At 30.4% G+C, this 18,083-nt stretch overlaps 1 protein-coding gene across 50 annotated transcripts in view; it reads right to left on the reverse strand.

Annotated features, from left to right (window-relative positions):
- LOC124362991 overlaps positions 1 to 18,083 on the reverse strand; it is a 217,854-nt gene that overhangs the window by 105,424 nt on the left and 94,347 nt on the right. For all 50 annotated transcript variants that reach the window (XM_046817976.1, XM_046818021.1, XM_046818001.1 and 47 more), the window contains 11 exons: positions 17,967 to 18,062; positions 16,013 to 16,141; positions 13,583 to 13,675; positions 10,980 to 11,006; positions 10,526 to 10,579; positions 7,682 to 7,765; positions 6,485 to 6,511; positions 5,968 to 6,021; positions 4,239 to 4,331; positions 3,248 to 3,298; positions 2,331 to 2,372 (listed from right to left, as the gene is read on the reverse strand). In XM_046817976.1, the coding sequence (XP_046673932.1) occupies positions 2,331 to 2,372; positions 3,248 to 3,298; positions 4,239 to 4,331; positions 5,968 to 6,021; positions 6,485 to 6,511; positions 7,682 to 7,765; positions 10,526 to 10,579; positions 10,980 to 11,006; positions 13,583 to 13,675; positions 16,013 to 16,141; positions 17,967 to 18,062 (750 nt within the window). The remainder of the gene's footprint in view (positions 1 to 2,330; positions 2,373 to 3,247; positions 3,299 to 4,238; positions 4,332 to 5,967; positions 6,022 to 6,484; positions 6,512 to 7,681; positions 7,766 to 10,525; positions 10,580 to 10,979; positions 11,007 to 13,582; positions 13,676 to 16,012; positions 16,142 to 17,966; positions 18,063 to 18,083) is intronic.

An 18,083-nucleotide genomic window follows, 5' to 3' on the forward strand; every position in this document is an offset into this window, starting at 1 on the left:
TAACAAACGAAAATTTGGATTTTTTTAACTTTGTGGTACGGAATACATATAGAAGGTAATTAATGATAGAATACTGATAATTTTAATGAACATTGATAGGATTTGTATACTGCACCAAGTGTATAGGATAATATGCCAGGGATCAGAGACTGTATTGTACCAAACGATATTTAGAAATAAACCGCTGGCCTATTATTATTTCAAGTAGTAATGAAATATTTTGTGTATCCAATGTTGCTGATTTTAATCATAGATTGTTAACTGAAACACAAACTTTAAATTTGGGTGAGAAGTATCAAAAATGTGGTTAGTAACTTGAACTAGTTGTTCTACAACTTCTTTTATTCTCACTTTTGGCATTTAGAAAATTCCTAAATTTTAAATTGTTGATTACGTCTTCCGATTTATGAACGTAAAAGAGTATTTAATAAGTTGTTCGTTGGTGTAAATAGTTGAAGTTAGCTTACAAAATAGATTCTTAGAGCTAATATAAATAGAAGCTAATTTATTTATGTTTTTAATATTTTTTAATTAGTTTTTGATCGATAAGTGCAAACTGTGACGTAAAGTAGATGATAATTGTACTTACAGCACCAAATATAATACTATCTTTTATATATACAAATACAAATATTTATACAAATATACATATATCAACAAATTATCTCCTGCAAAGTAAAAATTGCCTACTGAAAAACATTGTTATCATAAGTCATCGCATAAAATATTACAAATAACTTCCAATGATGCCGACACGATTTCTTTCATTCAATCAAATGGCATTTACTCTTGCAGCCGTTCTTGATAGACTTTATATCAGAACCAGAGGATTGATCATATTAGTTAATAGTTCTTAATTGCATCCCAGCGGCTCATCATAAACTCGTCAACAGAGTAGAACACCCTAGACATCAAGATGTTTTAGCCGAACATTGAATTGTTTGGGCCATTTAATTGTTTTATTTCCTCTGGGAGTCTATTGATCAGCTTGACATCAACCTCGGACAGTAAACTTTCCAATTTGGTGTTCTGTGTTGCTGTACACGCAATCATATCCGCATCTTGTGCCGTATTGGTGAACATTCTTGCCTTCGACCAAGCCACACTTGAAAATGACTTTACAGGGATACAGAGGCAGGACAAAATTAGCTATCTAAGATCCCTGCAAGAACTCTTTACAAGAATTTTTTAAATCCAATTTTAAATTATTTGTACGGCTTTCTGTGGACTTCTAAATATCCTTCCGACTTTTTATTTAGAATAGCTGCTCCATAACCCCAAGCCGGAAGGTTACATAAGACGTAATTGCCTGAACCCTGTGAACAAAGGGTGATTTTCAGTACATGTATCACTGAAAATTACCTTTTCCACAGCCACCAACATCCACAGCCTTTCAGGATATTTCTCCTGGATGACTCTCTGTATATTTCTTAACCTCATTTCTGTTAACTCCAGGCAGTCAGGATGGTTTCTATCGTATTTCTTATTAGCTTTCATGTTCATCTCTACATGATTTTGACTGAATTTAGAAGCCGATGTACATAGTTGCTTTTTGGAAACTGAATCTGTGAATATTTTTCAATTTAATTATTTTTAGGTTTATGATTTGAATTAATTGAATGCACTCATCTGAACTGAGAATGATCGATTCTATGTTCAAGGGATTAAATTGAGCAAGGGTAGGTTTAACTTGTTTAGATTTGGGGAAACGACTCGGGACTCGTAAGGACACGCCTCTAAAGTCACCATGAGTTTACAGAAATAAGTGTTTTAGAAGTAGTATTTCGACATTTCATTAACGTGTTTTTATTTACTACTATAAGGATCTGTATGTATGGTTAATAGAATTCACATAACTTTCGAGATCAGATTCGCAGCAGTTGATTTTTGTAAAATATATACCTTTAAATTGATACAAAATCTTAGCCGTCATTACAATTTACGATTTTTGACCAACTGGCGTCATGGGCCAACCAGATATCCCTTGTGAGATAAACCATCACCAATGGCCTCAAAAAGTAAATTTTTAGAACACACAGTGATGCATAAAGTTTCATTGCTGTAACTAAACCACAACATGCACGTGTAATACAAGGTGAATAGAATAGTTTCCATTTTGCTGGTTAACATTTTCAAATGCCTTTTTAATCCCTGACTACTGAACTTCCAACACAAACATATCACACCTATTTGTAGAATATCAATATAATCTAGCTGTAAATTATTCACGTTTAGATTGATTTATACAACACTTTCGAATGAAAAGATGAAGGATGGTTTATGTTTAAAAGTACTATTTATACGAATAAAAATTATTGATAATAGCTTACCAAAGGAAATCCCCTTAATGCTTTCTCTTGGTCTAGAACTTCCTAAAAATACATTCCATGGTTAAAAGTGTAAATGATTTTAGGCATTTAAACTTACAATGAATCTACATAAAAATTTGACATTCTGTCTTAGAATTTCATAAAATAGTAAATATTTATTTGCAAAACAAAAATATATTGTTTCACCATTTACAAGATTTTTCACACTTGTATAATATTAAACATTATTAGAATAATATACCAGTAAATTCCACTATTCACATAAAATAGAACAATGAAAGGATAATAGAAGGACCGTGTATAACGCAACGAAAGAGTTATCACATATACGTATGTGCTGCCCTTAGACCGCGAAACCTGAGTTCTTTTCTGAACCAAGAGAAGGTTTATCCTAGATTATCGCCTCCAATGTTAGTAGTCCATTCTGCGGTACTGTATATAAATATATGTTTTATATTATGGTCATTCGTTACTATAACTAATATCTAATTTGACCTAACTTTTACAAAAAATCTACGTCCCATTTCGTTCGGTCTATAACTTTGAATAATCAAAGTATAACTAGTTCCTACGTACTGGGATTTATAGAACATGTGTTAGTAGTTGTCGTACAGTAGAATCATAGATATTATATTATTTTCCACAATACATACCTAAGAAACAAGCATGTAAGTTCACTCCATTTTTAGAGCAGTCCATAATTTAAATGAATATCCTTTGCTAGATCTTTTTTTAGGAGTAAATTATTTTGATTTAAACCTACCATGATTCACGATTCTAGAACATTTTTATCTGGAATGTCATAAAGACGAACACAAATCTATATCAGTGTTAATTATTGAGCACAGCGTGTAACATGACTAACCAAAGAACACTAACCGCAGGTAACCTGTGGAGATTGGAGAGATGTTTCTTACCTGTCTCATAGCTGCGCGCGCCCACGCGGGTAGAGGCTGCGTGGCGCTGTCCTAAACACGTTAAAATAAAAATAATAAATAGTCATTAATTATAATAATAGCAACCAATTTTAAACCCTCCAATATGTAATGTATAAACAGGACAGATGGAATAACTATCTTCGAAATATGTTTTGTGCGTATCAAATTAAAACTCTGCATAAATGCTTAACCAACAAGCTATTGCTTTATCAATCATGGAAGACTCATTGCTTCATAAATAAACTATGGAATTTCATAAATGCATATATCAAGGAGTTTATTGCTTTTAACGTCAAAAGAATACATAATTGAACAAAAATTAATTAAATATTTCAAGGTACTCGAGTAGTAAGTAACGCTCAGCCAATTATAATTTATGCAAACATGATTTCAGTAAGTCAGAATAAACATTGTCTGCAATTACATACACAGTAGAGTTCAACATTTAATCTTGACGTGGAGAGTCGATATACAAAACATCACATGTTAACAGTTCTATTCCAACAAATTTGGCTCCATGGGCTACCTCATTTACACTTATGCATAGAGTAATACTTATATTTTGGAGTTAATCTTCATAAAGCTTTGTTATATAATATTTAACTGCATATTCTTATAAAGGTTTTATGATAAAATATAGAAATTTTCCACCATTATAACACTCCTCATTGTGTATGTTGTAATATACACATGTATATTGATAAATAAAATTATTTAAATACGTATTAATAATATACCTATTTAAAATAATACGAATAGTTTGATTTCGGTAATTACAATTATTTAACAAGAAAAGCGTTAGTTATAGAAACACGATTACAAATGTTTTTAAAAATACATGAAAATAACCACATATGGGTTAAGGCATAGATAATAGTTTTGTTATTACTAAGAAAACTTAATAAACTAATATAAACAGGAAGGTTTGCAACTATTAAATTATGATAATATTTATCACCGAGTAACTTACCGGTGAATCAAACACATCATCCACGAGACTTATATCTTCTGTTATTCCTGCAGGACATGAGTCATCCGAAATATAGGTCTCATCTGCTCGGCACTGTAAAATCAGTCAAATAAAAACATATTAGGAAGATATCATTAAATTTAGCATTAAATTTCAAAGAATGCGTCAACTTTAATAAACTTTAATAACTCTCATAAAATACTGATACAATAATTTAACGATACCGTTGATTCTTTATTACTAAATATAATTAGATAATAAACTTAATTCTTGAACTTAAGATTCGTTTTCAATAAAATGTATTAGCCACATATTGCAGAGATACTCAAGGAGGCTTTAAATTTGTGAATTTTTAAAATTAAATGTGTTTAAATTTAAAAGTCTGTCTAGCTCTCCTGCTCAATGATACGATACTAATTCAATCTATACATTTTAGGTAGCAAAAATAGACACTTTTTAATTAGTTAAGAACAAAGTTAACAAACATTTCAATAAAAGCAGATGTCTGTTAGGATTTGTATAATTTGAGGGTGTAGCTGGATTGTAAAAGTATAAAACATATTTTTAATGCAATTATACTAATAATTCCCCACCACAAAATCAATTTCATTTAGAAATTCAGTTTTTTCTAATACAATATACTCAAGGGGCCATGTACAAAAACGAGAAATGTCTAGCATTTCGAGAATAAAGATGTTTTTGAAACAGTAATGACAATAACTTTATCAAATTCTAATCATACATCACAAAATGAAAAATCTAAACATTATTTTTACATTACTATAAACTTATAAAAACATTTATCAAAAATATTTGTATGTGCACGTAGCAAAAACAAAAATGGAATTCTGTAAAATATACGCATGAAATACCTACAAAGATTATTTAAAAGAACTTTGATAGTATTTGTATCCTGCACCAAGGAATTAGATGATATGATTTCCAGATATCAGAGAGCAAAGGCCTGCACTATTTTGTACAAACCGACAGATTCCATGTGGTCGTCGGCCCAACGGTGTACAGTGGAAGGGGTAGTCACGAGCTCAGGACTACTAATTTAATTAAATAAAAATGTCCAGATATTTTTATTTTTGCACTACAATATATATGTAGGCATTATTTTTGTTTTCTGAATTTTAATCAGCATCAAAAAGGGGTTTATTAACACGTTTTACTAAGGTGATTATTGGTTTAACAAATATTACAATCTTTGGTAAAAGTATGCCGCCTTAACTGGTATATAAAATTAATGAAATTGTCATTAATATTGGTTTTAATCTGGTATTCTTTGTTAGTCAAACTGCTAATAAGATTTATCATAAGTTTACAAGTCCTACAACGGTTAATGGGCCCTTTTGGCATTCAAAGGATTCTTAAACTTTGAGTGGTTGATTGGGTCTACTAAAGACTACGTGAAATAATATTTGTTTAAAGTGTTCAACAGTATATATAGTTTTAGGTATCTTACAAAATAGATTTAGAGCTTCCGCTGTACTACCAAATTTAATATAGAAAACTATAATTAATGTTAAAGCTATAATTTTGGGATACTCTATAGATTTAAATGCTAAGACTTAAATAAACCTACGTCACCAATTATGAATGTATTTAGTCCTTGATCGTACAATCGCAGGAACAATATCGTATATCTGTTAATAATTATAAGCTACCCTATTAACGTATAATAAAAGCCTAAACGTATATATCTCAATCAACAATAAGTACGTACCGACCCGTTGCCACTTGACCAGGTTCCGAGCGGCGAATTCAAATCCTCGCACTCCTGTTTGATAAAAAGACATTATGTGCAACAAAGCCGTCTCAAGATTATAAATTGTGTTACAGCTAACATTCATTCTTACAGGAGATGGCCCATTTTATTGTTTAACTCCTCAATTGGGTTGATCAATCTAGAGTATGAAAAAGTTCTAATGTAAATGGTTTAATTTTTACATTTTCTTGCTACCGGTATAGTACACTGTCAGATATAAATATACAATTCACTTCTTTATTGAAAAAGAACTAAATTTAAACTGGATAGATCCGACAACTCATTTCGTATATGATGTATTTTTATAAGGTATAAGGTTAATGTGAAATAATTTAACTGTATATTATTGTACAAATATTATACATCACTTGGTTTGCTATCATAATTTTCATATTTATATGCTAAGCAATAAAATTAACTGTAGATAAAAAAACGAAACATGTATTAAATTATATTTAGTAACAGAGTTACTTACCGAACCCTCAGAGCCATGATATAACCTCTGTAAAAAAAAATAAAAGCAAAGTTAGAATTTATTGACTTACTTCAAAAACGCTACTTTATAATAATTGTAAAAGCATGTAACAAACCTCTGTCAATATAGTTTATCTCAACTTACCTCGCGTTTAAAACTCGTGTTCGTCATTGGTATTATACATATGTCTCATGTTTTATTCCATGGTCATTTTCAATTAGGATTTTACTAGAAATAATTGGTTTATTAACTTAATTTTCTGTATTAAATATTATCATAAACTCTTTTTACAAATTTATTATTATTTTTATATTTTTTTCTGGTTAGAAGGTCAATAATTTTTTATATTGGAAATGCGCAAAAGCTTCCGTAATGGTAACAAAATAAGGAGAAGGAAAGAAGATTATTTTATGAAGAAGAAGCTATGCTTTATGCAAAGGTGAAAATTTTTGACAGGTGTGACAGGTTGAAAGAATAAAACATGGAATTATAAAGAAGCAGCTATGGGCTCAGAGTAGAGCAATATATTAAAAGGAAGAGACACTGTGTCGAAGCAAAAAGATAAAAAAAGAGAATCAAAGGAAGGTAAATATTACAATATGTGCCTGGTGTGAGAGGGTGAAACGAGTTAAGTGAGTAACTCCTTAAACGACCTAGTGTGCCAATGTTATTGAGAATTTTAAGGCCAAACTGATAAGATTCATCTTGGTAAAAGAAAGATTTACATATTTTAAACAAGCGGAAGTTGTAGAGCATGTACTAATGGATTCTGAATATAATGTACTAACGTCATGTACCAAGTTTGGGGATATAAAGAAGAAAAAAAGAATCATGTGGTAACATGACGAAACAATAATATGATGCAGAAGATATTAAGGGCAAATGGAAAATCATCGGAAAAAGTAAATGTTCAAAAGAAGTCAAGTTTAACACTTAAGCTAAGAGTCCAGGTGGAAACAAGTTATACAGATGAATGTTTCTCTTTCGTCATTCCTCCAGCCCTCCCTCTCTTCTCCCTTATATTATTTCCTATCCTTTTCCGGTATTTTTCTTTTTCATGCCTCTTCAAGAACTTTAAAGAGGAAAACTTAATCGACAAGAGCCTCTTTCCCAGATTTAACTATATCATTTAAACAAAATCATTACACCTTAACATACAAGTACGCTAGATTATACTTAGTACTGTCAGTCGCTTACACGGCGTGCCTTGTATGTCTCTGGTCTAGGTCTCCCAGGTGGAGTTCTTACGTATTCTGGAGGGCCCGCGGCAGGAGGACATACCTATAACATCACACGTACTATAGACGACAAAACTGTCCCAAGAATATTAATTATTTTATTGCAACTAATCCGTCTTTACAATTTATCTCATATATTAGCTTTATTTAGTCTATCAAATAAATACTTATTAGTGTCATTGAGAATTAACTCTTGTCAATGCAAATTATTTAGGTTTCTCTTAATTTTCATGTGTCTTATGGTGTTTAATTATGCAACTTTCAATATACATCACTATTGATAAACATCATTAATATATACAGCAAATTGCCATACAACTTTCAGTTTTCTTGGAAAATAACAAAGAACTAACTGGGTATATTCAAAGAAAATGCAATTTATATAAATATTTAATGTTTAAAAAAATTTCAGATGTTACTCAAATACTAATACAAACCCACACTATTCATACATGTACCCTAATTTTTGTATTCAGATAATAAATAATATATGTAATATGCACTTATTGTAAAAGAATGAAGTACATATTACTATTTACATTTTCTATTTAACTTGTGCCTAGAACGCTGGTTGTTTCATTTCTAGTTAATTTAGATTTGTTTTTAATACAAATTTAGACAATGACAACTTTGTACATAACAGTACGTTACTTATCCTGTCTAAAAAGATAATAAGGTCTTAAACTAACAGACATTTTAATTTTAATATACCAACCAAAAATAAAATTACCATTTTCGATTTTTAACTAAGTATGAGTAAAACGTAATAGTTATAAAGATTATATAGATGTTGCTGCTGTAAGGAATCGCAGTTAAAAAAATACACAAAATTCAATACTGTACTTACAGATTCCTTAGAAAAATCAAAAGAAAAAAGAAAACGTAATTGTGGGTTAAGACGCAGTTGATTGTAACTAGATGTTTCGAAAATTGCTTTTATTACAAAATTTAGTGAATACCTTACACCATTTGAAATCAACAAATTAGTATCTCCTGCAAATTAAAAATTGCCTACTGAAAAATGTTGTTATCATAAGTCATCGCATAAAATATTACAAATAACTGCCATTGATGCGGACACAATTTCTTTCATTCAATCAAATGGCATTTACTTCTGTTAGCCGTTCTTAATACACTTTATATCAGAACAAGAGAATTGATCATATTAGTTAATAGTTCTTAATTGCATCCCAGCGGCTCATCATAAACTCGTCAACAGAGTAGAACAGCCTAGACACCAAGATGTGTCTTAGCCGAGATTGGAATTGTTGGGGTCATTCAATTGTTTTATTTCCTCTGGGAGTCTATTGATCAGTTTGACACCAACCTCGGGCAGGAAACTTTCCAATTTTGCTCTTCTGTGTTGCTGTACGCGGAATCACATCTGCCTCTTGTGCCGTATTGGTGAAAGTTCCTGCCTTGGACCAAGTCATACTTGAAAATGACTTTGCAGAGATATACAGGCAGGACAAACTTAGCAAACTAACACCCCTGATGGCATCCTTGTAAAACCCCTTACAAGAGATTTGACTGAACGTCATAAAACATGTCATACAGTAGGCTGACTAAATGACAAATTGAAATGTGACTGGGGCTTTAAAATTTATTTTGTGTTTTATTGCCTGACTGTCTTTCTATCTGTTTGGTATCTCAAGAAATACTTGAGCACAGTCTGTTATGTAACGTTTACTGTTACTTTGCCATATACATAATTAAATAATACGTAATTGAGAGAGAGACAAAGCACGCAACCAACTAATATACTTTCCTATATCTAAATAGTAATATACAATTTTATAGAGGCCAAATAATGTATAAAAAATACTATCCGGCAAATCATTATAAAAGTTACTATAATTTGACATAAAAGATATTCAGTATTTTGAAATTCAATTCAGCTTGGACCTAGTAAACCATTTTCAAATTTTTATTAACAAAATAATATGTGCTGTGCTAATTTTAATTACCAAAAATGTATCAACGAACTGGAGAATTTAGTATTGAAATAAATCTACACATACATTGTTAAATGTACTGGGCAGGAAAAACAAATATTTCTGCATATTTTTCATACAATTTAAAATGACAAGATTTCACTTCTTTTAAATAAAAATAACTTTTAAATCAAATGTATTAGCCACAGATTGCAAAGATACTCCAGGAGGCTTCAAATTGAGAATTTATGAAGGAATGAATGCTTTCTCTTTCCTCTTTAAATAATTTTAATGTTTCAATGTTAAAATAAAAAATGACCAGCTCTCCTACTCAACGATACTGTACTAAATCAATCTATACGTGTTAAGTATCAAAAATATACACTTTTAAATTGGTTATGAAGAAAGTTAACACACTGTTCAATAAAAGCGGAAATCCATGAGGGTTTATATAATTTAACAGTAATAACAATAAAATTATCAATAAATCCTTTTTAAATCCTATTGTTTGCATTAGGAAATTGTTAAGGAATATTTTACTCTATACTTTTAGGAATCGAAAGTTCATTAAAGAATAACTAGTATATTGTAGGCACTGTATTTTGTTACGTACAATAATCGCTAAATTTATTTATACAAACAACAATTTCTACACCTAATTATATTAATAATGAATGCAAATATACATATTTACATATATATATATATATATATATATATATATATATATATATATATATATATATATATATATATATATATATTACCCTGACTTACATTAAACATATAAATCACTGTTGGACAAAGAACTTGGATATGTTAAACTTAGAATACTTACTTAGATATCTTAATAAATAATAGGTACATACCGACCCGTTACCGCTCGACAAGGTTCCGAGCGACGAATTCAAATCCTCGCACCCCTGTTTATAAAAAAACATTGTATACATTAAATTGGTCTCATTATTATGAAATATGTTACTGCAATACTCTAAACTCTTTAAATTTTCTCGTGTTTTTAGATGCTTAAGTGTTATATTGCGGTTAGACATAAATACAAAAAATAACATTATTCGTTTTGCTATAAAAGTAATAAATTAAATTTAAACTTAACATCTGACGCAACTCATTTTATATAATTATGAATGATTATACCGCATTATAAATTTCATATATGTCAAAAAGTACACCATCACCTGGTGTAGGAACATAATTTTTGTTGAAGAAATAAAAGATATAATTAAATCTATAAACTATATATAAAACAAAACACTATTTAAGAAATAAGCTTGCTATTTAGTAACATAAATTACTCGTACTTACCGAATAATCACTGCCATCATCTAGTCTCTGTTAAACAATCAGAGAAAAGTTAAATTAGATCTATATTTTAATTTCTCAATTTTATTGTATATTAATTTTTAAATGAAGCATTCTTTTACACTCCATTTAGCCTTTACTCAAAATACTGTGTGTTTATTAATTAATTCGTTGTTGCTATAAAAAAGTTTCATATAATTTTATTCTAATCTTAATTTCTAGGAAGATATTGCTAGTGTATGTCCAGTTGATTTCTTACCATTATTTTATATATTAACCATCAACTACCTCATTAACTTATTATAAATATAACATTATTAAATTTATTTATCTTTTTTCCATATCCTAAAAATTACCTACTATTAATTTTATAAATACAATAAATCTCAAAATGTTGTATTAAAGGTTGTTAATTAAGAGAACAACTTGATCAATTCAGCTATTTTTAATATTCATTGAAATCCAAAAAAAAGTATATGAAGAAAGGATCTGGAAAACCATCAAGAATAGTTTTTATTCTAAACTAAACGTTAAATATTTACGTGTCATAATCCACATTTACTGACACTTGACCAATGTTAATACTTTCTGTTGATTGCGCCAGTTTGCGCCTTATTCAAAACATTTAATGCATTGTAAAGATGTAAATGTTTTCACTTGAGTACTCTAAACTGGTGGGCTTCCTTAGCATTATGATATATCATTTTAACAGCAGGTTAAGAAAACCAAAGACATGTACAATAACATGCCTCAACCATAATATAATTTCCCAGACTACAGTTCAAATTGAACATTGAACAAGACACCTATAACACAAAACTTTTTAAGCGATCCTGTTGTTGAGATATTATAGTAAAACGTACAGTTATGAGATTGAGTCATGCGACTAACAAAAAAGGAATCAATTTGAGAATGTAATTTTTAATGGAAGCTGCAAGAATTAAAATAAAAGAGGAGGTTAACCATGTTTAAGAAGAATCAACGCAATGTTTGGAGTTTCGCCCAACATCAACGTTACAATAACTGCAAGTGATGTAACAAGAAATGTAAGTAGTTTGAGTTAGCCTTAAATAACAATCTATTGATTAATTTTAACACAGCATGAAACATTTTAAAAAGGAACTTAAAATTTAATGGATGAAGATTGTGAGAATTTCGATATGATATTAATGGAAGGCCTGTGTGTCCTACAATGGGAAAATAAAGATGCAAAATGGCGTGCAATATAGTTTTAAGAGCTGATAGCCAGAGTAATGGAGGAAACGATACCAAGAATATGGAAAGAGATTTACCACCTAATGAGAGATAAGATCAAGATACTTATGGGAAATAAGAAAGGAGAAGAGGAGAAATAAAAAGCCAAAGAGGACGGAATATACACTTCAATTATAAAGAAACCTGATCCCTGTTTTAGTAAAGAGGTATCAATGGGAAGTCACAATTTTTGTAGGTTATTGGGGAGATAAAGGAGAATTTGATGGTTTAATGAATAAAGAAGTGCTCGTAGACTAAATACAGAAAGAAAAGGCTCAACAATTGATACTATGGATTTACTCACATTGTAGAAACATTAGATGCAGTACATGACATGTTCGTCAAGTGAGTAAAAGTAAAGAGAATTTTGCAGTAGGATTATATGTTCATTAATACTTTAAAACGCAATACAGGCCAAATGATGCCAGCCACCAAGTAGGTGCTTGGGAGCTTCGCTCTGAAATTCTTTATTTGATGGTACTTACGGCCACAATTTGAGAAAGGTGTAACAGCGATAGCTGTGGCAAACGATGGTCGATTGTTATGAGAGCAATAGGACCTATGCTGGAATGGAATGTCCAAGAACCTAGGTAATAGGAAAAAATGAGAAGAAGAAAGAATATTAGTTTTAAAGAAGAAGCTATGCTATTTATATAGTAGTTATGGGCTCAGAGTAGGGCAATATAATGAGAAGAAGAGAAACACTGTATCAAAGAAAAAAGGTATTACATATATCAAAAAATTACATACATAATTTTAAGTATCAAAAGTGGCAGAGCATGTATATGCGAATTGTGAAAATTTATGAAATTCCTAAAGGGAAGTTTTGGCTGTAAGTAAATTTAATTCGAAGAAAAGCAGATTGTGTGTGCTCAAAGGAAGTTTAAAAGAAATTTTAAGCGACGTTTACAAGGTTATGAAGGATTTAGTAAGAACTTTTCAGTTACATATCGTAAACTGATGAAACAACAACACAATATAGAAGATATGAAGGATGAATGGACAATTAAGTAGATGTTTAATAGAAGTTAATATCAACACTTTAGTTCAAAGTGGAGGTGGGAACAAGGTATACAGACGAATGCATTCATTTTTGACATTCCTTCAGTCCTCCATCACTTCTCACCTCCCTTTTCTGATTCTTTGTTTTTTCATGCCTCTTCAAGAACTTTAAAGAGGAAAACCAGTAATCTGAATAAGCGCCATTCAATTTAAGTTTTGCAAATTATAAATAAAGTTGCGAAACATGTGACATAGAAAATCCAGATTTAACTATATTACGTAATCATAATCCATGCACCTTCGACAAATTTTAAATACTCAAAATTACTTTTAGTACTGTATTAACTTACACGACATTGATGGGGGCGATCTGCTCTAGGCCTTCCGGGTGGAGTGAAGACTCTAGGGCGGAGTCCTGAAGGGCCCGCGACAGGAGATCTTCCCTATAACATCACACGTATTGTAAGCGAAAAAGCTCATTCACTCAATATATGTTAGAGGTCAGTAAGAAGTCTTATCTTATAGATTTGCTACTCATACGTTTAAAAAAACGAATCAAAATCCATAGTACATTTGTGATATGTATAATAAGCCTTCCTATTGAAAAGCCTCACAAAATAGAACGTTATTAATATTTGTTGTTACATTTTTCGACGTATTGACTAAATTAAGAAAAGCTAATATAAACTTTCATCTTAGACATTTAAACTCATTGTAAGTGCAAATAAAATTAATTTTCGTAATTCACTCATCAGATTCTAAGGCTGCAAAATAAATCTAAAACTTAGAGTCTTGTCTCATTCATTTGTTATTTATACGACTAGAATAACGAATTGATTTTTGTAGAATTAAGGAAATCAATTTTATCTTAGTTGTTCTTTTTTACAAAACATTTTAATTTGTTGTAATTTATAAACATTTCAATACAAATTAAGGTACATTTTATATTTTTATTTGATTTAAATACTTTGAAACTATTATTTTTTCGAGTTTTATATTAATATATAATATTTTAAGTTAAATAATCACTGTAATAACTGTTATTTGTGATGCCATTTCATTATTACATAAATATTTCAGTATTGTTGGTGGTACACGTCAGGTGGATCTTAGCCAGTTGAACAGTAAATCACAGCAATAGGCCTGTATAAATGAAGGGGAGGGGAAATTAAATTTAGACATACATCTAAATAGGCCCAGTTGATTAATACGGTCACATACACAATTAACCAACTAATATTTGGCTGAGTGTTAGCAAAGCCTAAAACTAAGGTAATAAGTAATAATTGACCTATAAACTTAAAATTCTGAATACTTTGATTAGTTATCATTAAGGGTTCTGGCAAGATACCTTTTTTGTATATCTATCTGTCTATATTCCTGTTTTTCTGCCCTCTGGGCATGAACTTTTGCATGTGAAGTCATTTCTACATAGTCAACGTCATGTGATTATGGTGATATATTGGAGCCTATCCAAGCTTACAATATTTCACTATCCAAAGAATACATCGAGAAATATTTAATTCTTATAATTTTAAATTGTTCACGAAACCTTTACATAAACAAGAGTAAATATTATGAAAGTGCATGTCTATCTGCTGTATGAGATTTGACTGAACGTTCATTAAAACACGTCACACAGTAGGCTGACTGAATGACAAATTAAAATGTAACTGGGGCTTAAAAATTTATTTTGTGTTTTATTGCCTGACTGTCTTTCTATCTGTTTGGTATCTCAAGAAATACTTGAGCACAGGCTGTTATGTAACATGTTCTGGTACATATACATAATTGAGAGAGTCAAAGCATGCAACCAACTAATATAGTTTCCTAAATCTAAATGTTGATATACAATTCTTTAGAAGCCCAAATAAATCCTCAAAAATTATATCTGATAAATCATTAAAGAATTACAATAATTTAGATTAAAACATATCCAGTACTTTTTATATTCCATTCAGGTTGGACCTGGCGAAATAATACAGTTTTTTATTAATAAAGTAATATTTTCTGTACCAATTTTAATTGCCGAAAAGTATTTTAACTAACTGGAGAATTTAGTATTGGAATAAATCTACATATACATTTTTTAATGTACTGGGATTTTTGTAAAACAATGATTTTTAAATATTTTACATACAATTTAAAATGGTAAGATTTCACTTCTTTCAAATCAAAATAACTCAGAAACAACAAAACTACTCACAATCAATCTAGATGGCTTTAGATTCAAGGTTTACAGCAAAACTAATGCAGTAATATCAAATATGAAGACAACACTCCAAATTCAAATAATTATCAATGACGTTGCAACATCTCAAATATTATTGTTTTCAATACCTACTGTTAGGTTATAGGCTTGAACATTGTTCGACACATATTTAGTAGTAGTTTTTATCGTTATTTCGTCGTTTAATTTGTAGCGGATTTCTAATAATGAGGATATATATATATATGTGTGTGTGTGTGTGTGTGTGTGTGTGTGTGTGTGTGTGTGTGTGTGTGTGTGTGTGTGTGTGTGTGTGTGTGTGTGTGTGTGTGTGTGTGTGTGTGTGTGTGTGTGTGTGTGTGTGTGTGTGTGTGTGTGTGTGTGTGTGTGTGTGTGTGTGTGTGTGTGTGTGTGTGTGTGTGTGTGTGTGTGTGTGTGTGTGTGTGTGTGTGTGTGTGTGTGTGTGTGTGTGTGTGTGTGTGTGTGTGTGTGTGTGTGTGTGTGTGTGTGTGTGTGTGTGTGTGTGTGTGTGTGTGTGAAATTATCTTCAGGCGTACATATATTCACTTACCCTTGGAGGTGCCATACCAGGTGGACAAGACCCACCGTAAGGAGAAGAGGATCTGGCACGTGCGCGTGAAGGGCCACCGGCAGGAGGACAAGACCCGCCGACAGGAGTACGTTCACGTGCAGGAAACGCCTGTAATATCACTAGATATTATTCTGCTAGTAATAATGATTTATAATTATAAATATTTCAGCCGTCAATAAAAGAAGTCAACAAGATGCATACAGTTATTATTTCAAGTCATTGTATAACATGTTTCTTTGAAAGCGATATTCCATAGTTAATGTAAAGACTGTCCTTTATAGAATTTATAATTCGTTTAATTATTAGCCTACGCAACATTTAATAACTCGTCACGTCCAAACACTGGTCCAGTACAGCTAAGTATTGACACTTATGTCACATATTAACATTGTGCTATAAAATTTCAATGTTATAATTCGTTGGTAAGATCTTATGAGGTGTGGTAAATAAAACTCAATTTCGTCATTGATTCATCAGATGTTACAGGTCTGCAAAACAGATGTTATTCACACCGTGTGGCCATTACTTGCAAGTAGTTTATATAGATTTATTGTTTCACAACTTGTATAACAAATTGATATTTGTAAGCTGTATGATAGTGAATATGTCTTTGTTCACAAGTCAGAGGCTACGATAATATATTCAGTTAATAATACAAAAGTCAAATAAAACTCATTTTAATGATTTACTCGTTACATACTAGAACTGTACATAATTTAGCTCAATCTCGTGATGCATCAATCATAAGTTATGAGTATTGTCTCATTAATTTGTAATTAATTTATCTAGAGCAAGAAAATGGTTATTTATACAATCTAGACTGATTGGCTGTATAATAAGAGGTCACCAACTCAATCGAATATGGGAATTTAATTATTGTCCATACATAAACTATCGAATACAAATAACATCCTTATTATAATTAATTATTAAAGCTAGCTGTTTCTTTATGTACTAAAACAATATTGCTTAAAACTAATTCAAATAATGTCCAATCATTTGTGTAGTAATTTTGTAATAGACGCAATTACGATGGCTATGAACTTACGTTATAACGTAATTCGTTTCGTCATTTTGGTATGTTATGTTTACGCAGCTAAGAATATCAATGACTTTCCTGTCGTAGTGGCCACTTATCATTCTGCAATTTCCTCATTGCACTATTTCAAAAAATATATTTTCGTAAATATTTCAGTATTATTGTTGGTACACACAACGTAACACTTACCCAGCAAATAACTAAATCACATCACTACGCCTCTAAAAAAGCGGCGGTTGAGATCAATTTGATATTTAATATAACATTTCAATGGGAATAATTCATATCATATCATGGTGGAAATGAAACACTATAGAAAAGTTAATTGAAACATAATAAGTGATAATAACAAATGTAGGCTATAGCTTGGTGGGGAGATCCAAATATTCTCTTACATAAAACATACTAAATATTATTACATAACAATTATACATTATGGAATATGTATTGTTAAATTGTAAAAAACCAAAAGTACGTTTTAATTCGCTTACGTCAAGCAAAACTTATTAAAATCAATTTAAATAAATAAATAATATTTCTGAAATTATTAGAAGTATTAACGAAAAAAACAGATTAATATAAGTGAAACAATCCTTGAGACTTCAAAAAACATATGTAGATAGTTTTATCTCAGTAATTAATATAATTTAACGAAGTAAAACTTTTTTGTACAAAAAACGTTGCCAATTTCTTGATAAAAATAAAATGCATGAAAAGAAAGACATATGGAATTGTTACAACCTAGTAAAATAAACCAGTTATATTTAAACTGAGACAACTCTGCATTGTTCGTTGTTATAGATTTTATAGTAATGCTTTAAAGTAAGTTATTAAATTATACTAATAATATATAATATTAAGCCGGTGATTCAAACATATCAACTCTAGACTTACACCCGCAAATATTTCTTCAGGACATGAGTCGTCCAAACCATAGGACTCATCTGATTGGTCCATCGAAAAAGTTCTATTTAAGCCATCTTCATTGCACTGAAAATCAATGTAATATCT

This window comes from Homalodisca vitripennis, chromosome 5, assembly GCF_021130785.1.
Source record: "Homalodisca vitripennis isolate AUS2020 chromosome 5, UT_GWSS_2.1, whole genome shotgun sequence".
NCBI classification, from domain to species: Eukaryota; Metazoa; Arthropoda; class Insecta; order Hemiptera; family Cicadellidae; genus Homalodisca; species Homalodisca vitripennis.